Source organism: Mastigoproctus giganteus, chromosome 14 (genome assembly GCF_048544385.1).
Source record: "Mastigoproctus giganteus isolate SK-2022 chromosome 14, ASM4854438v1, whole genome shotgun sequence".
Lineage (NCBI taxonomy): Eukaryota > Metazoa > Arthropoda > Arachnida > Uropygi > Thelyphonidae > Mastigoproctus > Mastigoproctus giganteus.
The window spans coordinates 31887012-31914486 of NC_143588.1; the positions used below are offsets into that span (position 1 = coordinate 31887012).

The 27475-nt window shown below is 38.5% G+C and overlaps 1 protein-coding gene across 1 annotated transcript; it reads left to right on the forward strand.

Annotated features, from left to right (window-relative positions):
- The first annotated feature begins 463 nt into the window (after nucleotides 1-463).
- Nucleotides 464-27474, forward strand: LOC150075053 (protein transport protein Sec61 subunit beta-like). The gene is made up of 3 exons (XM_090389069.1): nucleotides 464-545; nucleotides 7827-7922; nucleotides 27387-27474. Exons 1-3 carry the CDS (start codon nucleotides 475-477, stop codon nucleotides 27472-27474), a joined length of 255 nt encoding a protein of 84 aa, XP_090245195.1. The 5' UTR covers nucleotides 464-474.
- Nucleotide 27475: the final 1 nt, after the last annotated feature.

Genomic DNA, 27475 nt, shown 5'->3' on the forward strand with positions numbered 1-27475 from the left:
TGATAAAAATCTAGGGATCTAGGTACAGTCCAGTATGAAATTCAAGCACTAGCAGTACAAACAAGCTAGAACAATTCATAGGGAATATAGGGAGTATTTTGTGTAATCATGTTATTTTGCATCCATTTCTCTGATAATGAAAGTAACATTATAAAAACTTCAATGTTGTTTTGACTAAGTACTATGCTGTTTTGGATAATGCCCAAGTTTATTTTTAATTCCTTGTGTTGTCACAAATCCTCTATAGAATTTGAATGATGAATCACTCTGTATAGTAACAGTGTACATTTTTGTATAAGTGCTCTCTTTGAAAGAAAAATTTAATTATGAACTTGCTTTTTGTGGTGCTAGACCTTGATTAGGATTTTTTTTTATATATATTTAAAATCATTCACCAAACATAATTATAACAGTTTCTTTTATTGAAATGTTATTTATATATATATATATATTTTTTAGCATGATACTGGAATTATGGCCAATGGAGGAAAGTCATCTTCAAGGGCTCTGCTAGCCAAATCAAGCTCCAGTTTAGCGAAGCAAAGGTTAGTTTTTTACTTCATGGAAACAAACGAACATTATAGTCACTTAAAGAAGGAATGCCTGTTTTATACAAATGTTACCTGAAATTAATGATTTTAATTGTAAAAAACTTATTTCTTATAAAAGCCTAAATCCTGCCTGCCACATCTGATTGTCCATTGAACTCAATACATATAGTCATAGATGTTGCTAGAATGTTATGAAAAAGTGCTATGGAAAAAAAAGGACAGTAAATGTTCTAATACTATATTTTACTGAACTTATGAACTCACTGTGTGGAGTAAAAGTATTTGAAATTCTGTTTCATATGGTGACAGTGGAAAATCTGGCTGAAGCTTATTGAGAGGCTGAAGAGCTAAAGTTCAGGCCATAAATTCAAGTTACGAGGGTGGGGGGGGGATGTTTAGACTGGATTACAGGAAGTTTTATTTTAACCAGTGAGTTAAGTTACTGGAATAAGTTACCTACATGGGAGGTAGAGGCTGACAGTTTGGGGAAATTCAAAGGTCAGCTGGATACCTATGGGAGGAGGGAAATGCATATTTCCTTTTTTTTTTTTATTATTTATTAATTGTATAAGGCGATGGTCAGGCCACACCTAGAGTACTGTATACAGGTCTGGAGGCCTCATTTCAAGAAGGATGTAGAGCTGCTGGAACGAGTACAGAGAAGGGCAACAAGATTAGTGAATGGAACAAAGGGGTGCTCTTACGAAGAAAGGCTTAAGTTTTGCAAATTACAGTGTCTGGAGACTAGGCACCAGCGAGGTGATCTGATAGAGGTGTATAAAGCCTTGAATGGTTTTAAGCATGCTCAATGCTGATGGGATTCTTCCTCTAGCTCAGAAAAATCACCTGAGAGGGCATAAATTCAAATTGAGGAAAGACAGATGTAGGATAGACGTGCGGAAATTTGCCTTTAGCCAGCGGGTGGTTGGTTGGTGGAACAGACTTCCATCCCTTGTGGTGGAGGTTGATAGCCTAAATAAGTTTAAGGCTCAGCTGGACAGGTATTTTGAACGAACAGAGGGGTGAAGTGGAAGTGGATTTTTTTTTTTTTTTTTTTTTTTGGCTGATGCTGCATAAGCTTGCTTTCTTGCATCAAATGCCTCTGCTAATGCTAATTATTTATTTTATTTATTTTGTGGCTGGTGCAGCATAAGCCTTAGACTTCTTGCATGATATGGCCAATACTAATATATTTTAATTAAAGGGCATAAATAAAAGAACTAAAAAAATACATTTAAGACATCTGTTCAATATGGCCATCATTTTGGTCTTTACAAAAATGTATTCTTTTGGATACAGTGTGACATGCAGCAAGGCACAATTCCTCAGAAATGTTCTCAAATTCTCTACTATTGAATGCTGAAGTGCTAGCAGAGAACTGTGTTTATCCTTTAGGAATTTCATAAAAAGTAATCACAGAGCTTTAAATCCAAGGAGCATGGTGGCCATTCAGTGGAACCTCGCCATCCAATCTATGAACCTGGGAACTTTTCATCTAAGAATTCCTGGGCAATTTTTGCTCAGTGAGCTGGTGCACCATCCTCCATTAAAAAAAAAGTAATTCTGAAAATTGATTTTAGCCTGCATTAATGGAATGATTTTGTCTTTTAGCAGTCTCAGGTAGCTTTCTCCTGTCACAGTTCCCTCAAAGAGAAAAGGTTTTAGAACACCTACTGTCCAAATTCCAGCCCGAATTGTCAAGCCAGGAATGTTTAAATTCTTGTTCAAGAATAAATAAGGTTGTTAAGAGTAAAATAAACACAGTTATGGCAATTCACAGTTCCATTTAGTTTAAGTGAGGCTTGATCAGTCCACAAAACATTGTCAACGATATTTGGGTTTGTAAAAAATTCCAATCTTCTATCGTCTATCATTCAAACTTTGTAGCAATGTGGGATAATAAATCTTGTATTTAAGTTCCTTTATGATTCTATTTAAGTTTGTTTTAGATATTTTAAATTCCAAATTTTACTTAATTTTTTTTGGATTTCTTTTGATATGGTCTTTTTATTGTGAGTGGTATGTTCAAAAAAACTTCTTGAACTGGTGTGCAGCTTCTGTAGCATTTTCATATTTTGCATGCAACTTCACAATTTTAATCCTCTCCTTCATTATAAGGCCCATGATATTTTTACTATATTCAAGTATTCTGAAACAAAAAAAAAAATTATAAACTACTACTGTATTGGACCATCCTGTATATACATCTGGTTTTCAGAGTGCAACATTGTGTTTACATGTTAAAATACTGAGTAGTCTAAGATAATCTCAGTACTGCAATCAGTGCTGGATTAAGGCACAGGCTAGTAGGGCCCTTGCCCGGGGTGCCAGTCTTGAAGGGCCCAAAATTTTACAAATCATGAAAAAAAAAAAAAAAAAAATATATATATATATATATATATATCCTTAGTAAAGGGGGTGCAAAAAATCTTTCTGCCTGGGGTGCAAAAATACCTTGGTCTGGCACTGACTGCAATAAATGTAAAATTTATATATTTGAAAACACATTTTTCTTTAAAATAAATGTCTGAAAATGGCCGTTGTCTTTAATGTCTGTTGCTATTGCTATTATTACTTTGTGAACTCAAAAGTTCTTATAAGACAAAATATTGGTCTTGAAATGAAAAACTCTTAATTCAAGTAGTCCACAAAGTTATATTTATAACTCTACTAAGTCACTCAGAAATCACAATGAACAGCATTTTAAATGAATATGACAAATGATATTTAAAATTTTAACAAATTCTATATGTATTGGATTTCTATCCAATTGATAACATGTATCTTTTGCATCTTATGAATTAAAGATGTTCTGTTTATACTTCAGTACAACCACCAGATCAGAGGAGTTCACAAATAATCATTTTGATACTGAATACAATCTTTAACAAAATTTAGCAGTCACATGAGCTCCAAATATGGTCAGCTCAAATGTGTGTATGTGTGCTACTGCACTCTCAAGCTCAACCTCTATGCTATATGTTGGGCAGTTATATTCATTCTGTGGAAAATTATCAATAAAAGAGTGTCACATTTTAATCATAACACATTTCACTGAATATTTTCTTGTTGCTCTTCAAATTGCTGTAGTGTCCCAACCAGCATTCATAATTGTGCTATATTTCTCTGAAGAACATTTTTTTTTTTTATCACTTTTCATTGCAACCAGATAACAACCTTTTCTCCCATTAGCATGATTACAGCTGTGCGATACAGTACAGTAAACCTCACTTTAATGGACTTCATAAATAACAGATACCATTTGATGATCTAGTCATTTCATAGTAGTCTAACTGATGGTAAATACCATCAGTTAGACTACTTTCACAATAAAGCAGAATGCCAGAGAGCCAGGATTTTCCTCACTATCAACTTTCATCACTAGGACATTATCTGAAACTTCAGAGATTTAGTACAACACGAAGCCGTGTTGTACTAATCCATGATCATGACCTTTGTCAAACAGCTTCGTCCACTTCACCATGGTAACAGTAATCATATAATAGTCATATTTGTTTTTATTTAATTTAATGTATTCTTGGGGTCAGGTTTGGAGCTCTAAAACTATTGATACTGGATATGTGGTATCATTAGCATTAGTTGAGGCATATGATGCAAGAAAGCAAGCTTATACAGTATCAGCCAAAAAAAAAAAAAAAAACCTTTCCATTTCACCCATCTGGTCACTCCAAGTATTTATTTAGTTCAGCCTTAAATTTATTTAAGCTATTACCACATTAAACTTCCACCACAACAACAGATGGAAGTCTGTTCCAGCAATCAACTACCTGCTGGCTAAAGGCAAACTTCCGCACATCTATTCTACAACTGTCTTTCCTCAATTTGAATCTATGCCACCTCAGGTTCTTAATCTGAGCAAGTAGAAGTATCCCATCAGCATTGGGCCTGCTCAAACCATTCAAGGCCTTTTACATCTTGATCAGATTACCTTGCAGGCGTCTAGTCTCCAGATGCTGCAATTTGCTGAACTTAAGCCTCTCTTGGTAAGAGCACCCCTTTGTTCCTCTCACCAATCTTGTTGCCCTTCTCTGTGCTTGTTTTAGCAACTCTACATCTTTCCTAAAATGAGGCCTCCAGACCTGTACACAGTACTCAAGGTGTGGCCTGACCAGTGCCTTATACAAGGATAATCACCTCCTTGTCTCTGCTAGCAAAATTCCTATATATCACTGACAAAACTCCATGACCTTCTCTGGCAGCCCGTGTGCAGTGCTCAGAGAACCTCATATCTGACTGCACAATTACCCCCAGGTCTTTTTCATTCTTCACCTCCCTGAGTGTAGTACCACACAGTTGGTACATTTCTCTTGGGTTACTGCAACCCATAATCAGTACTTTGCATTTGTCAATATTAAACTTCACTTGCCACTTCTCAGCCCATCTGCCTAACTTTTCTAGATCCTGTTGTAGTAGCCTGTCTTTACTGTCATTAACAATCCTGCCAACCTCTGTATCATCTGCAAACTGGGACATTAAGCCTGATATACCTTCATTGATATCATTGATAAATACACAAAACAAAAATTTGTGGAGTCCCCCAGGGTTCAGCCCAGCACTGAACCCTGGGGGACTCCACTAATAACATTAGTCCATATAGAGCAGTGTCCATTTATTACCACTCTCTGCCGTCTCCCACTCAACCATTTGTTTATCCATCGCAGCAACTTGCCCTTAATGCCATATTGCTCCAATTTGTACAGCAGTCTTCCATGTGCAACAGTATCAAAAGCTTTCCTGAAATCCAAGTATATGATATCAAAATTATTTTTTGCATCCAGTTCTATTGTGACCACATCATAGTATCTAATCAAACTGGTCAGACAAGACTTCCCCTTGACAAACCCATGTTCTGTCTGAACTATTATTGCAGTCTTGTCTAGGTGATCCTGCATCACTTCTTTAACCTTTCCCCGGAACAGAAGTTAAACTAACAGGTCTATAATTATTTGTGTCACCCTTTGCACCCCCTTTGTGAATTGGGGATACATTTGCACAACTCCAGTCCATGGGGACCTCCCTTGACTCTAAAGATGCCAGCATCCTACTTTTCTTCTAACTCTTGTATTGATGATTTTGGTAAACCACCACCTACCATTCCCAGTTCAATGCCTAGCATAGTCTTCCATCAAAAGGATGTCAGAAGAATCTTTAGCAACCTTGATGTCAAGAAGACTCCAAGTCCTCATAGTATTTTTCCATTTTTCCCAAAACCTGTGCATTTACACTTATTCCACTGGAGTTTTTCCTTCTGCTTGGAAAGCTGCTTATATCCAGTCCATTTCTAAAGAGGGTGATTAATCCCTCCGATCCAATTATTGTTCATTACACTTCTACTCTTTCTAAAGTAATGGAGAAATCCATTCACTACTAACTCCTAAACAATCTAGGAAACCTTCCATCTGATCAATGATTGTCAATATGAATTCTGTCAGTGTTGATCCACTATTGATATGCTGGCTGAAGTTACCAGTCTTTGGAAAAATTCAGTTGAAAAGTTTGGTGAAACTCAAGCAGTTGCTATTGAATTTCTAAGGCTTTTCACCTTGTTTGGCATAAAGATCTTCTAAATTAGCTTCCATCTTATGGATTGCCATCCATGTTTTGAATTAGGTATCCTTTTCTCTGACTGCTTGCTGTGATGGTAGAGGCTGTCTTCTAACTTCTCCATTAATGCTGGTGTTCTCCAAGCTTTAGTTCTTTCTCTCACTCTTTCCTTCTTGTACATTAATGACCTTTTTCATTGACAGGAAATCCTATCCATAGTTTTACTGATGATAGCAGATGCATTCCACCTTACAGTTTGAAAAAACCTTGCACTGCTTCAACTTCTTGAATATCTGCTACCAGTGCCTTAAATGCTGATCTCCAAGTAATTCTCCAGTGGGGCAAAGGCAACTCAGTTAATTTCAATCCTTCTAAAATTCAGTCCTGTCAACAACACTCAAATTTCTAGACAAGATGACATATCTCTATTAGGGATTATCCTAACTTCTAATCACCCTTAGCACAAGTATTGCTTCCTCTACATCTAAAAAACTGGGTTTTCTCTTTCACTCTTGTCACTACTTTTCTTCTAAATAGCTACTCACTCTATACAAATCTCAAATCCCCCCCCCTTTTACTTGGAATATTATTCCCACATCTGGGGCAGTGCTCCTATAACCTCTCTCTCAGATTTCTAGACTCCATTCAAAAGAGAGCACTTAGGTTAATTAGTGACCCATCTCTTACAAATTTTCTCCACTTACTGTCTCATAGACATTTTGTTTATGCTGCATGTATTTTCTATAGATCCTTCCATGGGCACTGTTCTTTTGAATTGCCCTCTATAATATTCTCTCCCCTCTTTAGCCAGCAAGTGATTGATTGCTGGAACAAACTTCCATCTGTCCTTGTGGAAGTTGAAAGCTTTAAATAAATTCAAGGTTGAAATAGACAAATTTTTGGAGTGAATGGATGGGTGAAATGGAAAGGTTAATGCTAATGTGTGCAGTACACATAAGAATGAGCTATAATAATAAATCTTTGTATAAAAAACCTCGCAGTGAATCTACAAGATAATTTTGGTTTAATTTTAAAATAACTTTGGGAGAAATAGCATTATTAAATTATCACTGCTAAAGTAAAGAAAGCCAACACAAGAACCACAGGGAACTTCAGGAAACTGTTACCAGACAAATTCGTTTCCCACTACCGGAGTTTCTCCCAGCATTTTCAGCATGTTATCGGTAGTCACAGTAGAAGTCGATAACGATATATCGATTAGTTTTTTCTCATTACTAAAAGCAGATTATTGGAGTTCATGAGTGGGATGAAATCTACTTACAGGTACACCCTCCAGACTGCCTTAGTCTTAGGGTGTGTATCCCCCCTTCTCACTGTTTTAAAATAAGAAAACAAACTTCTACATTTGCTTATTTTTTTCCAAAATACAACTAAATAAAATATATAAATAACTAACCCAAAATATCACTATTAGATAAAACTCCCAAAAAACAATGTTTTAAAACTTCTATTTTTGCTCTTGAATATTAGACATTTTATAGGTGGTATGCTATTATAAACTGAAGAAATTTTTGTAATAACAAGCACAAATTGAATAACTTAATAACATTTAATGTAAAATATTGTTATATTATATTAAATAAAATAACATTATTATATATTATATTAAATTCGAAGATAATATGCTAAGTCTATTAATGGTAAGGCTATTCATAACAGCTCAATTTCTCTTTGGAATATATTTTGTAGGAAAACTCTTAGTGCAGGTAACAGATCAAAATCTGCTCGTGTTAACAGTAAAGGAATGTGGAGATTTTACACTGATGATTCCTCAGGAATTAAAATGTAAGTTTAACTGCCAATAATATTTATTGCAGTTATTTTATATATGTATATGATATATGTTAGTATGAACCAGAGCTATAATGCTCAATACATTCTACGTTGATATCAATATTTGTAAAAGAATAAGAGAAGTTTACCTCAATATGATACTCTACAGAAATTAAAACGAAAACAATTAAAGAATTGAAAATCTTACATTACAGTAAGAAATAATTAACAATAATTAAAAATCAACTGAATACAATTAAAAATCAAATAAACACAATTAAAAATCAATTTAACGCAATTAAAAATTAAGTGTCAAAAATTAATTTAACGAAAAATTGCAAAATGATATTCCTTTCTGCAGCTGACAATGCTTTTTGACTATATGTCGTGATCACAGGAATGAAAATTACCGAATAGGGATGAGCATGGAACTTAAATAGGGATTATTTGTCTTTGCACATGCACGTAAAGGACCACGAGTCGGAGATTAGATATGGCCGGCGAAGGTTAATAGAATTCTCGTATAATTTAATTTTGACGGTTTCTGCAATTAATAATCTCGTATCATTACATTGCACACTAAGTATTTTGGGCTCATTAAATAAAAAAGTATATTTTTCATTAACGGAATGAAAGGCTAATTCTGATGCTGCTGAATGAGAAGCATGAACTGAGGCTGCATGTTCATTAACAAAAATTCAAGGGAAACCGCATAGAACCCTGATGAGACGAGTTGCAGTCACTGCAAGAAATGTTGTATACTAGGTCATTTATTTGTGTTGCAAACAAGGAAAGGACTAAGCAATCGTTCGGTATAGTGTGTAATTTCCGTATTGGCCTGGCTACAATTTTAAATTCGGTAGCTTTAAAGAATCTGCTAAATTGTTTGTGTCACTGTTCAACATATGGGACAGAAATAAAAGTATTTTTTGATATTACTATTGTTCATTGAAGAGGCCTCTGGAGTCAGAACTCTATAATTCATCTGTAATGCTATTAAAAAACACTGACTCAACTCTATAGAATGCCTTAATTATAATGAAAATATAAAATAACGTAAAATTATATGTGTACTGATTGTATAAACTGTATATTAAAATAATAATAAAATAAAATGATGTATAACAAGAATAAAATGCAATAAAATATAAAGTTAAAAACACTAAAAAATGTTTAAAATCACTAAGAACCACTAGAACAGGAGCTTTCGGCAGCAGCAGCAGCCACCTTCATCAGCAATAATGGTTACAGGCTATCCGACAATCTATATATATACATCTCAGCAGGTCCGTGACACGAACTCTGCCATCTGCGCACGGTTCACTTCTCGTGCATTGGAACTGGAAATTGGACAGGCCACTCTAAACCGTTCATCTCTTCTTAGGATAGGAGCTTCAAAGAGTGGATGAATGCGACAGCCCTTATCCCTATTAAGATTATAGCATTCAGACGAACATATCCTTAAACTCTCTAGCCATTTCTAGTTCCAAAAGCCACGTGCTCTATTCATGGTCACGGCTTCTTTAGTTGTAATACCATGCCCAGTTTCCCAGGCATGTTCAGCTACAGCTGGCACCTCCGTATTGTTATTGTTATTTGGTTTTTTTTTAGGAGCATTAGCAACTAAGGCCATATTGCTCCGGGATATGCGGTGGTCATTCCCTGACCTTTCCGCATTCTCCGTATTTGGTGGCACCTCCGTAGCCAGGTGAGCAGAAGCAGCAGTGCATAGCACACGCTTCTTGATTAGACTGGGGTTCTAGCCTGTGACCACCGTGTCTCCGTAGCCAGGTGGGCAGGAGCAGCAGTGCGTAGCACACGCTTCTTGATTATACCAGGGTTCGAGCCCGTGCCTACCAAATACGGAGAATGCGGAAAGGTCAGGGAATGACCACTGCATATCCCCCCGGAGAAGTATGGCCTTAGTTGCTAATGCTCCTAAAAACCAAATAACAATAACTAACAATAGCCCGTGACCACCAAATACGGAGGATGCTTAAAGGTCAGGGAATGACCACTGCCTATTCCCAGAGCAATATGGCCTTAGTTGCTAATGCTCCTAAAAAAAAACCAAAAAAAAAAAAAAAAAAAAAAAAAAAATCAGCTACAGCTGAACCTCTGTAATTGGCAGTCTTGAGGGCTCTATTGTGTTCTCCCAGGTGATCTCGCAGTCTGGGTTTCATTTTGCCCACACAACGCCTGGGTAACTGGGCATGGTATTACAACTAAAGAAGCCGTGATCATGGATAGAGCACATGGCTTTTGGAACCAGAAATGGCTAGAGAGTTTAAGGATATGTTCGTCCAAATGCTACAGTCTTAATAGGGATAAGGGCTGTCGCATTCATCCACTCTTTGAAGCCCTTATCCTAAGAAGAGACAAACGGTTTAGAGTGGCCCGTCCAATTTCCAGTTCCAATGCACAAGAAGTGAACTATGCGCAGATGCTATAGTTTGTGTTGCGGACCTGCTGAGATGTATTTATATATATGTAGATTGTCGGATGGCCTGTAACCATTATTGCTGATGAAGGTAGCTGCTACTGCTGAAAGCTCCTGTTCTAGTGGTTCTTAGTGATTTTAAACATATTTTAGCACTTTTAACTTTATGTTTTATCGCATTTTATTCTTGTTATACATCATTTTATTTTATTTTATTTTATTTTAATATACAGTTTATACAATCAGTACATATATTATTTTATATTTTGATTATAATAAAGGCATTTTATCACAGATGAATTATTACTATTGTTGGTTGGTGTATTTTTTGTATTCTATCCTTAGCTTGTAACCTAATTCTGTCTATTGTAGCAAGTGGGTAACCCCGGTTTAAGAATCTGCTGGTTAATATTTGTATTTCTGAGCCCAAAGCAGATTCCATCATTGAATATAATTATAAGCATTGAGATATTGATTAAAGATAATTACCCAACATGATTTTTACCTCCAGCAAATCAATGGTTGTTTCTGGTCAAATTTTATGTATAGAATTTAAAATCAATCATAAAAATTTCCTATCATATCTCAGTTTTAAGATATAGATAGATAACTGGATTCTGTACAAAGATATCATTACTGTTTGAAATGCAATTTTTAAACTTATTAACTTTTGGTTGGTCTTGTTTATTGGGCTAAAAGTTAAGCAAGTACATCATTACTGTTCTTGCAATATAGTATATTTTGATTTTGATGCACTTTTCCAGACAAGTCAGTATTTTTATTACACCATTCTACTGTTCAATATATAGTGTATGATAAACTACACTACAAGAATTCACCTTCTGTTCAAATTTACCAATTGCTTTTACTGTTTTTAGGTTAATGCATTTTTAAAATGGACAAGACAAAGCACAGAACTGCATCAATCACCCAGACAACTTCTGCTATGTTTGTGGACATTTAACCCTAAAAACTCAGAGGAAGAAAATATACAATGTCACAAAAGTTGCATATTCATTGTACTTCGGCTGCAGGATCGGTGACCAAGAAAAAAATTGGACTCCACATATCTGTTGTATTACTTGTACAACAAACTTAAGGCTGTGATTATATGGCAAGCTGAGAGCATTACCTTTTGCCATCCCTATGGTGTGGCGCAAGCCCAAGAATCATTTCAATGACTGCTATTTCTGCATGACAAAAATAAAAAAGGTATTTCCAAAAAGAGCAAGCACTGCATCAAATATCCAAATATCCCATCAGCAATTAGGCCAGTGCCACACGGTAAAGAACTGCCAGTACATGTGCCACCAAAATTTTGGGTTATTGGAAGTAGTGATGAAGGTACAGAAGAAATCGTTTTACCAGATGTTGTGGAACCAATTTACTTCACATGATTTGGACTATGAGCCTGAAAAAGAAAAGGCCCCACACTACATTGAACAAGAAGAATTAAGCGACTTGATCAGACTTGGGCTTACCCAAAGAGAAGGTTGAATTACTTGGATCCAGACTACAGTGGAACTTACTTGCCAAAGGTCAAACATTACAATATTCCATAAGCAAAATGAAGAGTTTTCAAGATATTTTGCAATGGAAAACAGCACGTGTGTCTGCAAAGACATAGTTGTTCTTATGCACGAACTGAACATTGATCACAATACCTCTGAATGGTGTTTGTTCGTTGATGTGTCAAAGCTAAGTTTGAAAGCAGTATTGCTTCATAATGGAAATACTTTACCATCAATTCCTCTTGTTCATGCTGTTGGCCTGAAAGAAACTTACGAAACTTAGGGAATAATTTCGACATTGTTTATTTATATTTCAGCAAAGCTTTTGACAGTCCCACATGAGCGGTTGCTTTATAAGCTGGAACAGGTTGGAATCACTGGGAAAATCCTTAGATGGATAGAAGGATGGCTTCAGGGCAGGAGGCAGAGGGTTGTGATAAATGGCTATTCCTCAGATTGGGTTGATGTAAGAAGTGGGGTTCCCCAAGGATCAGTATTAGGACCACTGTTGTTTTTAATTTTCATAAACGACATTGATGAAGGGATAGAGGGCGTGATGTCTAAATTTGCAGATGATGTTAAAATTGGTAGAGTAGTTAATGATCACTGTCAAGCTGAGCTTCTTCAGAGAGACCTAGATAGACTTCAAGAATGGTCAGAAAAATGGCAGCTGTGCTTTAATCCAACAAAGTGTAAGGTATTACACCTGGGAAACAGTAATCCCAAAATAACTTATTCACTTGGTGGAGTTCAACTAAACCCAGTACTGGAGAAAAGGGACTTGGGTGTTACGATACGGTCAGACATGAAATTCTCTGAGCATTGTAAACAGGTTGCAAGGAAGGCCCATGGTGTCCTATCGATGATCTATCGAACTTTTGCAAGTAGAGATAGGGACGTGATAATCCCATTATATAAGGCCTATGTTAGACCACACTTGGAATACTGTGTTCAAGTATGGAGACCGCACCTAAAGAAAGACATCGAGCTTCTTGAAAGGGTGCAAAGAAGGGTAACTCGCCTGGTGAGATCGGCAAAAGGGCGTCCTTATGAAGAAAGACTTCGAATATGTGGGTTGCAGAGTTTGGAAACTAGACACCTTAGAGGAGATTTGATTGAGGTGTTTAAGGCTCTGAGAGGCATCAGTAAAATGAATGAGGACAAAATTTTCAAGATTATAAATGATGCTAGAACTAGGGGACATAAATTCAAGTTACGCGGGGAAATGTTTAGATTGGACTGCAGGAAGTTTTATTTTAGCCAGCGAGTTATAAATTACTGGAATAAGTTGCCTTCATGGGTGGTAGAGGCCGACAGTTTGGGGAAATTCAAAGGTCATCTGGATAGTACTTTCAGGTAAGGGAAGCGCATAGGATGATAGGATTAATTTCCTTTTTATTTAATTTTTAATTTCATTTTATTATTTTTATTTATTTATTAATTATTATTATTTATTTATTTAATTTTTGTTTTTATCATTGTTTTGTTCGGATTTTTTTTTTTTTTTTTGGCTGGTGCAGCATAAGCCATAGGCTTTCTTGCACCATATGGCCGTTACTAATACTAATACTAATAGTATGTCCCAGATTCTTGCTGCTATACGTTACAATGACTATGGTTGGAATATTTGTGGTGATCTCAAAGTGATTGGACTGCTGGTTGGGTTGCATGGTGGTTTCACAAAATACTGTTGTTTCCTGTGTTTGTGGGATAGTCGTGCAACAGCCAAACACTACGTCATACAACACTGGGACAAGAGAGATGGCAAAAGCAATGTAAAGTATGTTCCATTGGTTGATCCACAAAAGATTTTTCTTCCCCCTTTACACATCAAGCTTGGACTGATTAAGAATTTCACTAAAGCACTGGATAAAGAAAGCAAAACCTTGGGAGGTGCTATGTCACTAGGTCCCATGAAAATATCAGTGGAACCTTTATGTTGTTCCTGAAGTCCATTAAACTTGGGTTCCATAAGTGGAAGTTTACTATGTGTCTGCTGACCGGGCTAGCCTGCCTGGCAACCCAAAGGTCGCGGGTTCGATTCCGGCCTCGGGCTTGGATCACACAGCAAAAACTGCAAAAACCTTGGGAGGTGCATTATAGCCACAGAAGCCGATGCGCCAACAGCTACCAAAAAAAAAACAAAAAAAAACTGTGTCCATACTCAAGTTTTGTTCCATATGCAGTTTTGTTTCTAGAAAGTAGTTAATTCTGAAGGCTTGAAATTTGTTTCAGTATTAGCAGTGGCAAATGATGCAAAAAAGCAGGCTTATAAAACATTAGCAAAATAAACTACTATCCCTCTAATAGTTTGTCTAATTCTTCATTGAATTTATTAAAACTAGCAGCTTCTATAACACCAGATGGAAGTTTGTTCCAACAATCAACTACCTGCTGGCTGAAGAGATCGAGAACATGAGAACAAAGTTATGATCAGGTTTTTGGTGAAAGAAAAGAATAAAGCCAGCTGAAATTTATCCTAGATTAATACAACAGAGCAGTCTTCCTTCATGGTATTTATGGGGTCTCCACTTATCACTTGCTTGGAGAGGTCTGGGTCCACATCTTGTCAGAGACCAGAAGAATTCTTAAAGGCATCTTTAGTGGGCGGTAATTAGCCAATTTTAGGCAGATGGCATTCCCCATAAGTTATTCAGCATTCTTCAGTCTACAGAACATGTGCACATAATTCTCTGAACACACACACACACACACACACACACACACACACACACACACACACACACACACACACACACACACACACACACACAATGTGATAAACCACATGAACTAGTGAAATAGAGCACCTTGATGAAAGCAATTAGTGTATAAAAAAAGTAGTATAGTAAATAATGCCTTACCATATGTAGTTGTGTGTGTGTATATATATATATATATATATATATGGCAGAGTATTTTGAAAACAGCATTGATTCAGTAAATCATCTTGAACATACACATGTGTAACAAACTGCATTAACAAAATCATTCAATGTGTCTTACAGCTAATTGCAACCAATTGTCATATTGCTGTATGTGGCATTTCCATCATGGCAAATATCACTTTAGCAACTCTCACATCATCCTCCCTATCATATCAACTTGATCGGTAATGGCCCCTGCAAAAGAACCTTAGGGGAAATGCTGTTCTGGAAGATCAATTCCAAAGATTAGTGCCATGGCTCGAGCTTCATACTTCTGCAGCTAGTGCAAAAGTGGCATCCCAAGTGCTGGGAAAAACAATGCAGAGAGAGAGAGAGAGAGAGAGAGAGAGAGAGCACAACAAGTGACCAAACTGCTCTCACTCCTGCTGACTCGTCTGTCGAGGAGCTACAATGAGGCAAAACCGACTTCCCAGAAAGTGGCAGGAAGCAAGACATTGAGATTGCAAGAAACAGCAACTCTGTATAGCTTTAAGAGCAACCGAATACACCTTATGACAATGCTACAATGCTGGATCCAACATCCCCTGATGACCCTATCATGGACCTGGTCAAAACTTTCCAATGGGAATTGTGGAGGACCTTATGACTGACTCCAGTAATCACATAACTATAGCCCTGAGAGGAAAGATAATTACCACCTGGTCAAAGATGGAATACTTATTGCTGAATATGCACATCAAATGCAAGAAGGCTCCAGCCAAATTAGAGGCTTATATGGAGGAACAAGGAAACCAAATGCAACAGTGCCCTCATTCATATCCAGATACGCTGAGGACTGCTAACAAGCAGAGTGATGAGGCCTCTGGCCCAACAACCAAAAGAAAAACACTACTAAAAACCCCAAATTTAGTTATTCTAAAACCTATTGACAATGAAGAAATTAAGTCTGGTGAGGAAGTCAAGAATACAGTCGTCAATAATGTGAAGGAACACTTTAAAACTACAAGAATTAAATCAATCAGGAAGATCTGAAATGTTGGGGTATCGATTGAAACTGAAACATCAAAAGAAATAGAAGACATCATAAAAAATCCTGCCATCTCAACACTTGGCCTTACTGCAGAACAACCAAAGAAAAAAGTCCCTCAGTAATCATATTTGATGTCAGCAAGGACTCTACACCTATGCAAATCACAGAAGAAACTATACTACCATAAATTACAAGCATCTCACCCTGACTTGGCCGGCCTCAAGAAGAGCTTATTAAGCCAAAATTTCATAAAATTTGACATTATTATCTGAGTCAGATAATAATGTCAAATGGGTGGTGGAGTTAACCCCCCAGCCATACAATAAAAAATCAAAACACAATATATATTGACTGGGGCAGCCATTATTTTAAAGAACATGTGGCTGTCCCAAAGTGTTTCAAGTGCTGCAGGTTTGGACACACCACACACACCTGCTCTCAGGCTGAGTCAACCTGTGCCCAGTAGGGATATGAGTATAAGAACTGCCCCAGCAAAACCAAACAAAGCCAGTCTGCACAAACTGCAAAAGCTCAAAACTTCCTCATAATCGTTCAATAAGAGACAACAGTTGTCCAGTTTATCTAAAGGCAATGTGAGCACAATAGAACCGATTATGGGCCTTAAACAGTTTAACACCCAACAGATCAAATTCATTCAACTTAATGTGCAACAGGCCAAGGCAGTTCCAGACCAGCTTAAAGTAATTGCAAATGAGGAAAATATTGACATCATGATCCTTCAAGAACCTTATACTCATGCCAGGCAGGTGCAGGGTTACCCACTTACACACAAAATAATCCAAGCAGATAATGAAACTCCCTGGGCAGCAATTGTAGTCAGGAACCCAGAACTCACCATCACCACCAAAATATCAAGTCTCTACACAGCCTAGGCAGTGTGCCTGCATATCATAGGCCCCCTTGGAACCTTTTATGTGGTTTCTATATATAACAGACCTGGAGAGAATATTCTACCAACAATAAACTATCTGGAAAACATAGCGGCCCTCTTTCCCAATGAGAAGATTATTGTGGGGCATACATAAACTGCTGCTCTCCTGCTTGGTTTGCTGGGTCTGATGACCATAGTGGCACCCACAGTGGGCAGCGATTGGAGGAGTTTATCTCCAATTCACAGCTTACCATATTAAATAGGCCACAATTTGCCAAAATTTTCATCCATTCTTTGGGAATCAAATATCTTAATCACCCTGGCTAGTAGACAGATGGCTGGCTACATCTCTGGCTGGTGTGTACAGGAGGCCTAGACCACCTCAGACCACCGGGCCATAACCTTCCAAAAGTCTAGAATCCAATAGTAACCATTGAATCCCAAACTCACACTTAACAGATTTAAAATAGAAAATGCTAACTGGGACAACTTCATAGCAGCCCTGGACATCTCTGTCATGCAATTCCCGGCAGGGGACTGTAAATTGCTGGATCCAGAAGTGCACAGAGAACTACCAGGGTTATTACAAATGCCTGTACCACAACCTTTAAACAAAAGAATCCGCTCCCCAGTGCTGTTCCCTGGTGATCCCCGGAGCTGCAGCGCCTCCACAGAGAGGTAAATAGTAAAAGGAAAGCTTTCCAAAGAGCAAGATCATGGCCGCAGCCAGATGTGGACGTCTTGAGACAACAAAACAGAATAGCCAGGAACATCTATATGGCTCTAATCCGCTAAAGGAAAAGGACATCTTGAGAGCACCTGGTGGCATCAACTGGGAATACCGACCCTTGGGAAGGGATATTAGCATTAGCATTAGTAGAGGCATATGATGCAAGAAAGCAAGCTTATTCAGCATCAGCCAAAAAAAAAAAAAAAAAACACACCACTCCCATTTCACCCCTCCGTTCGTTCGAAATACCTGTCCAGTTGAGCCTTAAATTTGTTTAGGCTATCAACTTCAACAACAAGTGATGGAAGTCGGTTCCACCAACCAACCACCCGCTGGCCAAAGGCAAATTTCCGCACATCTATCCGACATCCGTCCTTCCTCAATTTGAATTTATGCCCTCTGAGGTGATTATTCTGAGCAAGATGAAGAATCCCATTGGCTTTGAGCATGCTCAAACCATTCAAAGCCTTATACACCTCTATCAGATCACCTCGCCGGTGCCTAGTCTCCAGACTCTGTAATTTGCAAAACTTAAGCCTTTCTTCGTAAGAGCAACCCTTTGTTCCATTCACTAATCTTGTTGCCCTTCTCTGTACCCGTTCCAGCAGCTCTACATCCTTCTTGAAATGAGGCCTCCAGACCTGTATACAGTACTCAAGATGTGGCCTAACCATTGCCTTATACAAGGGAATAATCACCTCCTTATCCCTGCTAGAAAAATTCCTGTATATCATTGACAAAACACCATGAGCTACTCTTGCAGCTCGTCTGCACTGCTCAGAGAACTTCATATCTGCCTGCACAATTACCCCCAGGTCCTTTTCATTCTCCACCACTGTCAGTGTAGTACCGCAGAGTTGATACGTTGCTCTGGGGTTACTGTTTCCCATATGTAGTACTTTACATTTGTCAATGTTAAACTTCATTTGCCACCTCTCAGCCCATCTGTTCAACCTTTCCAGATCCTGTTGCAGCAGCATAGCGTCAGTAGTGTCCTTAACAACCCTGCCAACCTTTGTATCATCTGCAAACTTGGACATTAAACTTAATATCCCATCATCAATATCATTCATAAACACCGAAAACAACAACGGACCCAACACTGAACCCTGAGGAACTCCACTAATAACATTAGTCCACGTTGAGCAGTGTCCATTGATTACCACTCTCTGTCTTCTGCCACTCAACCATCCCCTTATCCACAGCAGCAATTTGCCTCCAATGCCACACTGCTCCAATTTGTGCAGCAGTCTTCCATGTGCAACAGTATCAAAAGCCTTTCTAAGATCCAAATATATAATATCAAAGTTATTCCCTGCATCCAGTTCTTTTGTGACTACATCATAGTATCCAATCAAATTGGTCAGGCAAGACCTGCCCTTAACAAAACCATGCTGCGTCTGAGCTATAACTGAATTCTTGTCTAGATGATCCTGCAGTGCTTCTTTAACCAGTGCCTCCATTAACTTACCTGGAACAGAAGTTAAACTAACAGGTCTATAATTACTTGTGTCAGCCTTTGATCCTCCTTTGTGAATTGGGGTTACATTTGCACATCTCCAGTCTATGGGTACCTCCCCTGAGTCCAAAAAAACTCTCATAATTATGGCTACTTAATTGGGGTTTGCTTACTTCCTTAGCTGCCTCCTTTAATATAACTGGATAGATCCCATCCACCCCAGGTGCCTTTTTTATGTTTATCCTCAACAATCTCTCCTCCACTTTCCTCTCAGTTATTACAAAATCATCCAGCTCACTGCCAATGTTTACTTTACCTACATCATTCTCCTTCCTGAATAACTCCTCATGCGTGAATGTAGATGCAAAATACTCGTTTAGATTGTTAGCCACCTGAGCAGGATCCTCAACTGTTGAACCATCAATATCCAGTGGACCAATCTGATTCATCCCTTTCCTTCTCGAGTTTAAATATGTAAAGAACTCTTTTCTGTTTTTCTTTGCATCCTTTGCCAAGGATTTTTCGTAGTCTGCCTTTGCCTGCCTAATCTCCTTTGTGACTTGGTTACAGACCAACTTATATCTGCCATAGGCTTCCATGTCACCCATTAATTTGTATGTATCCCATGCATTTTTCTTCTCTGCCACATGCCTCATTAGTTCATCTGACAACCATTTAGGCCTAAACCTTGAACAATATTTCTTAGTTGGTATGTAAAGCCTGGTAGCCTCCAAGATTAGTTCCTTGAATGCTTCCCATTTTGAGTTCGCTGTTGGTAACATCATCAGTTGGTCCCACTGTATAGAATTTAAATACTGTCTCAGACCATCATAGTCGCCTTTACGAAAACAAAAACCCTTCCCTTTACCTCTGATGGTAGTTACCTCCTTGAGTAAATCCCACTTCAACACACTGTGATCACTGCCACCTAGTGGTTCATTTATCTGCAGATTCTTAATGCATGAAGAATCACTACTGATAATCAGATCAAGAGTATTGCTCCCTCATGTTGCCTCACGAACATGCTGATGTAGAAAACAATCATCCAATAAATCCACAAAAGCCTTGCTAGTGTGCGAGTGACCAACCAACAAATTCCAGTCAATATCTGGGAAATTAAAATCCCCCATTATAAGACTCTCTGATTTACTGGCCCACTCTATTTCCCTGTACAATATCTTATTATACTCATCAGAGTCATTAGGCCTATAGCACACTCCTACTCTCAATTTTGATTTCCCTATGCTTATGTCACACCAAACTGACTCGACACTGCCCTGTCCATCGATGTCGACTGGCTTCACTTCCTTGGACCTTATGTGTTTCTTAATTAATAGCATAACCCCTCCTCCCCTCCTGTCCTGTCTATCCTTTCTATACACATTGTATTCCCCAAATTCCAGTTCCGCATTACTTATATCTGTGTGACACCACGTCTCTGATATCCCAACAATATCTGCCTTTGATGTTTTGAGCAATACCTCAAATTCATCAAATTTATTTACCAAACTCCTAGCATTGGTGTACACGCAGGTATACATGCACCTGTTTCTATTCTTAGCTACCCTAACACAACCCATGTGTTTACTTGTACCGCAATGACTCCCAGCAGTCTCTGAAATATCCTGCATCTTGTTTTTCAGGCTTCTGCTCATTTCAATAGAAGCAGTGCAAGAATCACTTCCACCTCTGCCAGTGGCTATTGTTAATCTATTAGTCCTTGTATCCCCCCAATATATAAAGTTACAACTAATAAATTCCCCAGGTGAGAGGTTCTGACAACCACTCCCACACCACAAGGCACAATAACCTCTACCTGGCAGCAGTCAATACTCAATACCATTTTCCAGCCACCAATCTCTGACTTCACACCAATACAAGCCCAACTGTGTGCCTCCAATGATTGCTACACCATGCAAGAAACTGAAGAGCCCTTCACCCTGGAGGAACTTCATCGAGCAGTATTGAAACTCAAGGACAGGAAATGCCTAGGTCCTGATCTTCTGGAGCCCGAGATTGTCAGGATAGTGGCAGACTACAATCCATACTTGCTGCTGAACCTTTTCAACCACTGTCTAGCAAAAGGATCCTTTCCACTTGACTGGAAGACAGCTAATTTTTGACTTCTCCTCAAGAATCCGAATAAATCGCCATAACAGCCAGCATCATGCAGACCAATCGCCTTCCTAACTGTTTTCAGCAAACTCTTCTTCAGAATTCACAAGTATTATAAAACACAAACCTACAGGCCAACAACCAATATGGATTCTGTCCAGGGCGCTCGACTGCAGATGTAATAAATAACCTGATAACATCTGCTCAATCCACACCTGAGAAATACTTCTTGTAATTGCAGCCTACTTTGCCAGGGCATTCGACTCACTTTGGTGGCTGAGAATCCTTCGCAGGCTCAGGCAAGCACAGATTCCTCAAAATCTCTACCCCTGCATTAAAAGCTATCTATGTGACAGATCTGTCAGTGTAGAGACTCCTTACTCCAGGATGATCAGAAAGATCTACAGGAGATGCCCACAGGGCTTGGTCCTAGGACCAACTTTCTGGAACATGGTCCTGGATGAGTTCCTAAACCAAGATCTTGGGCATGTTAAGTCCCAAGCCTATGCAGACAATTTGATCCTTTCCTTGCCTGCCAACTCAAAGGACCAGCTTGAAATTTCTGCTAACCGAGCGCTCTGGCTCCTCCAGGAGTGGGCTACCTAGCATAACATGACAATTTTGGCTGAGAAAACCTCCAGCATCCTCCTGAAAGGGCACACAAGCTCAACCCGACCACCGCAGATTAAGATCAATGCCACAACCATCAAGCACTTTGGTGTAATCCTGGACTCAAAACTATCCTTCCTCCTAAACCTACAGTATATCCAAAAGAAGATAAGAAATTACACAGCATTGGTGGCAAGGGTCACCTGCAGGGACTGGGGCCTAAACCGATGTACCCTAGCCCTGTTTTACAAAGCAGTATTTATTCTGGCCATCTCATATGCTGCAGGGGTCTGATCACCAGGCAACTATTGTTAAAAATCTGAAGAAATCCGAAGAGCAATACTACTTACCATCACCAGAGCCTGCTGCACGGTGAGCACTCCTGCTTTCCAAATCCTCGCTGGGGTCCTCCCTCTAGACTTTGAAATAATTAGATGTGACATGTATCATCTGTCCAAAGGAATCTCCACTACCACCATTGGATTCACCACCAACCCAGCAATCAATCGCAAGACAGAGAAAAGGCGCCTTCTTGCTCACCTGCAGCAGGCCTGTCAGGACAGATGGATGACATCTACTAAGGGAGCAATTACAAAGAAATTCATCCCTAAAGTAACATTTGCATTCTCAAAAGCCCCAAGCTGGTTTTCCCTCCTAACCTGTACATAACGTACCTCCTTACAGGCCATGGGTCGATACAATAAAAATTAACGTCTCTAGACATCACAGATGGTCTTCAACAAACGAAGAACATTTAAGGAGCCTATTAAACCACCAAGACCATCAACTCTTACCCAATGTACTTTTACCCCTAATCCTTGGACCACACACACATTCATTTTCTTGTATTTTTGAGGATGCCTCTATCTACATCCCCAAAACTTTTGTTAGTATAACTAGCCAAAGCCATAATGAAAATCCATACCGAATGAGATAACACTCAATAACTCTTGCTTGTCGCATGACTTTTAATTCGACTTTTAATTCAGCTGACGAATTATCGCTACAATGCCACAACACATGGCCAACAATCACAGAGGGTACCATGTCCCAGGAAAGACAATGCACTAAACTGGCACTACAACATAATGAGACAACAAGGAAGTGACGGTAAATCCTGGATGGGACTCCGTCCCAAGTATATTAACACGTCTGGATCCTGAATACACAACAATGTAAAAAGAACAACCATGCAAGGGACTGCATCCCATGAAATGCAATCTACCTAATTGTCACTATAACTAGAAGAAACAAGGAAGTGATCACAAATCCCGGACAAGACCTGATCCCACACAAGACTCTAAACCCAGACATTGGCAACACCAGCAGCTTTGCTGCCACGTGCCACACTGGCAATCAAACTGAGCACTCTCAACTGGTTTTCTTTTACTTCCCTCCCCAGCCTAGTGGGGAGGAGATGAGTCCCTGTCTCTTCCCCTGCTGCCCCCTTCTTCCTCCTGATGAGGCATGGGCCTGCCTCACTAACTTTCTGAGGTCGCCTTCTCTATCGTCCCTGTACCTCTGTCTTTCCCCCCCAGCCTTCAGTCTTCTCCTACTCTGTCTAAGTCACCAGTGTGCACCCCACACAATTTATCAAATAAATAACATCCAAATTTAAACTGCACTTACATAAATCTCCCTCGGCCTTTTATATTCTAGCATTTACCCCTCCCCCCTTATTTTCCCCACACATATGCCCTTGCCATTGAAGTCTTTGGAAACTAGGTAGTAGGGCCTGCTAGAGTACAAAATAAAATGTACTGGGTACCTGACCTGCCTCTCCGGGGCCAAGTGCGAGTAATGATGGAACCCAATGGCTAAATGGTCAGAAGAACAATGGTACACAATATTACACATCCTTCCACTCCCCACACACTTTAAATCTCTGGCCTACACAGAGTTCTGTGCTACACAAACAAAGTACACAACAAGGAGATGGGGGAAATGACTGGTACCGTCAGCCAACTAACACACATTGCACTTTGTCCTATCAACTCTCAAATTATCCACTCTTGCCTCAAGTTTCAAAAGATGAGCACTTGTTCAATGTCGAAGGACTTATTTCATTCAATGCAGATGTGTGACTGTGTTCTTAATATTAATAATTTCCATATAGTACAAGGAAACCATGGGCTTTTGCCCATAGTTTCCTTGCCTTATAGACTGCAATCAGGTCTCGTCTATTGTCTGTAGTTACCAAGTTCTTTATCACACATATTCAAAACTTTTCGACAGGTCCCCTTTTCCTGATTTCACAAGCATGCCATCTGTTTTTGGATCTTTTCAAGAAATAATGTCAATAGGACACCATGGGCTCCTCCTTGACACCCATCTACACTGCAAAGAACTTCATGTCTGATTGGATCATGACCTCCAAATCTCTCTCTTCCCTAATTTGCTGTTTTTAACTCTCCTTAATGTATGTTTTTGGTGTTATTATTTTCCTTGTGTAAAAGCTTGCATTTTGCAGCATTTCACTCTTGTCTGAAACAACAGATACGCAGAATGGATTTGTGGTGAATCTGTGATCATACATGTCCCTGAACTTTTGTTATTGAAAATTGATTATGATCAAGTTAACTTTGTTTACACAGCAGTTAACCAAAATAATTAATCTTTCTTTCTGTGTTTCCTCATGCTGTTTGCTCTCATTTTGTAACTGTTTTGTGAAATATGTTAAATTTCCATAGGATAGTGATGTGTTAGTAGTGGCAAATGATGCAAGAAACCAAACTTATAGTATATCAGCCAAAACAAAAAACTACCCATCTCACCAGTACATCCCCTCCAACAATTTATCTAGTTTTCCCTTGAATTTATTCAAACTACCCACTTCCACAACAACAACAGATGGAGGTTTGTTTTAACAATCAACCACCTGCTGGCTGAAAGCAAAATTCTGCATATCTATCCTGCAACCATCTTTCCTCAATTTGAATTTATGTCCCCTCATGGGTGTAGTCTCAGCTAGAGGAAGAATGCCGTCAACATTGAGCCTACTCAATACATTCAAGGCCTTAAACACATCAATTAGATCTCCTCTCTGGTGCTTAATCTCCAAACACTGCAATTTGCAGAATTGAAGCCTTTTTTGGTAAAAGCACCCTTTAGTTTCCTTCTCCAATCTTGTTGCCCATCTCTGCATCCTAAAATCCAAAAATAACATCCTAAAATAAGGTCTCCAGACATGTATATAGTACTGAAGATGCAGCCTAACCATGGACTTGAACAAAGGGATAATCACCTCCTTATCCCTGCTAACAAAGTTTCTGTATGTCATGAGCAAAAACCCCGTGAGCTGTTCTGGCAGTCTCTCTGCATTACTCATACAACTTTGTATCTGACTGCACAATTATTCCCGAGTCTTTTTCATTTTCCACTATGCTGGCAGTGTATTACCACACATTTGGTATGTTAATCTGAGATTACTGCTATCTGATGCAGTACCTTGCATTTGTCAATGTTAAACTTCAACTGACATTTCTTAGCCTAAATTTTCTAGCTCTTGTTGCAGTAGCTTAGCTTGATTACTGTCATTAACCACCCTACCAACCTTTAATCATCTGCAAATTTTAACATTAAGGCTGATTATACCATCATCAATATCATTAATAAATATTAAACACAACAATGGGCCCAGCACTGAACCCTGGTGGGGGGACTCCACTGATAAAGATGTGTACACAAAGAGCGGTGCCCTTCGATAACTACTCTGGCTTCTCCTTCCTGCTCAGCCATCCCTTTATTCGTGGCAGTAACTTGCCCTCAATTCCCCATTATTCCAGTTTGTACAGCTGTCTTTTATGTGCATCAGTATCAAAAGTCTTCCAAAAGAAATCCAAGTATATGATATCAAAACCTTTTTTTTTTTTTTTGCATACAGTTCCTTTGTTACTGCATCATAGTATCTAATCAAATTGGTCAGACAAGATCACCCGTAAACAAATCCATGCTGTAACTGTGCTATAATTGCATTCCTGTCTAGATGGTCCTGCATTACTTCTTTAACCAATGACTCCATTATTTTCTCAGGAACAGATATTAAGCAAATGGGTTTGTAATTTCTTGCATCACCTTTTGATCCCCTTTATGAATTGGGGATACATTTGCACATGTTCAGTCCATAGGGATCTCCCCTGAATCCAAGGATGCTCTCATAATTATGACTAACTGTTTACCTACCTCCTTTGCTGGCTTGCTTAGCATAACTGGATAGATTCCATCATCTCCAGGTGCCTTTTTTATGTCCATGTTCAATAATTTCTCCTCCACTTTCCTTTCAGTTATCACAGTCATTTAGCTCCTCATTACAGTTTGACAAACTTGTGGCATCCCCTTCCCTAAAGAATTCCTCATGTGTGAATTTAAAAATCTCTCTCTCTCTCTCTCTCTCTCTCTCTCTCTCTCAGGGTAACTTGGATATTAATAACTTCTCTCTAACAGAGCCTCTCCACTCTCTGTCGCATAGATGTACTGTTTCTGCTGCATGCCTTTTCTACAGATACTTCCATGGGCACTGTTCTTCTGAATTGGCTTCTATAATTCCTGGTCTCTCTTTCAAAAACAGTCGGAAAATGTGCCGCCACCAGCCAACATCCATTTACTGTCCAACTTCAAACTCACAGAACCAACTTTTCATCTTCCTTGTTTATCCATTCAACTGCCACTTTCTGGAATAACCTTTCTTCATACGCAATTCCTGAAAATTAGTCTATATACAGAAGTTCAAGTCTAATGTCAACAAATATCTTCTTTCATCTTCTCAACCTCCAACCCAAGCACGGTACTAAGTACTATAGGTTCTAATACCTCTCGTGTTTGGGGGTTTCATAAAAAAAAAAAATCTCTCTCTCTCTCTCTCTCAGCTGTTTTGAAGTGCTGTATGACCATAAGTTATGTTATAACTTTAGCTAAATATATTATAACTTCAGGGAAATTATAAGATATTTGCAGCACTCTCTTGTCCTTTGTGTTTTTGCAGCCAGAAGTATTTAAACTGCTTTAATAATGCAGTGGTCTTAATTATCATAATTTGCCTATGTAATGAGTTGCGCTAGTATGGGCAACACATTACACTGGCAACTCTGAGGACTAACAGGCCTCTCCTCAGATAACAGGTGGTCTCTAATAACGATATGCAGACAAAAAGTGTTTTTGACTCAGAAGAACTTGGAGGGATTAATAGCATAAGATTGTTTTACCTTATTTTAATTTAATATTTGAAATCCTAAATTGTAAAATCAAGTATCAAAATTAATAAATTGTCTGTTACAATATGCAGTAAAAGCTTTTGTTTTTTTGTAATGGTGCTAGAAATATAATTGTGGATTGTATTCTATTGAAATCTATTATTGTTAATGTACTGATTAAATATGTTCAGTAAGATAAAGTAGAACACATAAAAAAAAGTACCAGAAAAATAAAAACTACAATTTCATTTAGTACACAATTGTTGTTATAAGAAAAAAACAAACCCATTTGTCAGGATTAACATTACTGTGTGAGTTATAGTCTGTTGTGGTATACATTGCCCCCTCTCCCCCAGTCTTTGCCAAATATTATTTAACAAATAGGAATCATAAAGAGAAATTAATCATTTTCTTTTGTTGGCCCTACTGAAAATAAAAATTAGAACTCACTGCTGTTTAAACTGATTTTTGTATATTACTTTCAAAATACTTTTAAAGTACTGCCAGCATATATGACTACTACAGTTTTTTCACAAAAGAAATTAATTTAGCACTGACTAAAATTTAAGTATACATGGTAATAGCTATTTTTAAAAATTTAAATTCTCTGTAGTGGTCCAGTGCCAGTTCTAGTCATGAGTCTTGTCTTCATTGCATCGGTCTTTTTGCTGCACATTTGGGGAAAGTATACCAGATCATAAA

What these genes read in the sequence shown, in the direction of transcription:
- LOC150075053 (XM_090389069.1), top strand. Translation starts at nt 475, where the DNA reads ATGGCCAATGGAGGAAAGTCATCTTCAAGGGCTCTGCTAGCCAAATCA. An exon ending in TCCAGTTTAGCGAAGCAAAG is followed by an intron (nt 546 to 7,826) that starts GTTAGTTTTTTA and finishes TATATTTTGTAG; the next exon opens with GAAAACTCTTAGTGCAGGTA. An exon ending in GATTCCTCAGGAATTAAAAT is followed by an intron (nt 7,923 to 27,386) that starts GTAAGTTTAACT and finishes AATTCTCTGTAG; the next exon opens with TGGTCCAGTGCCAGTTCTAG.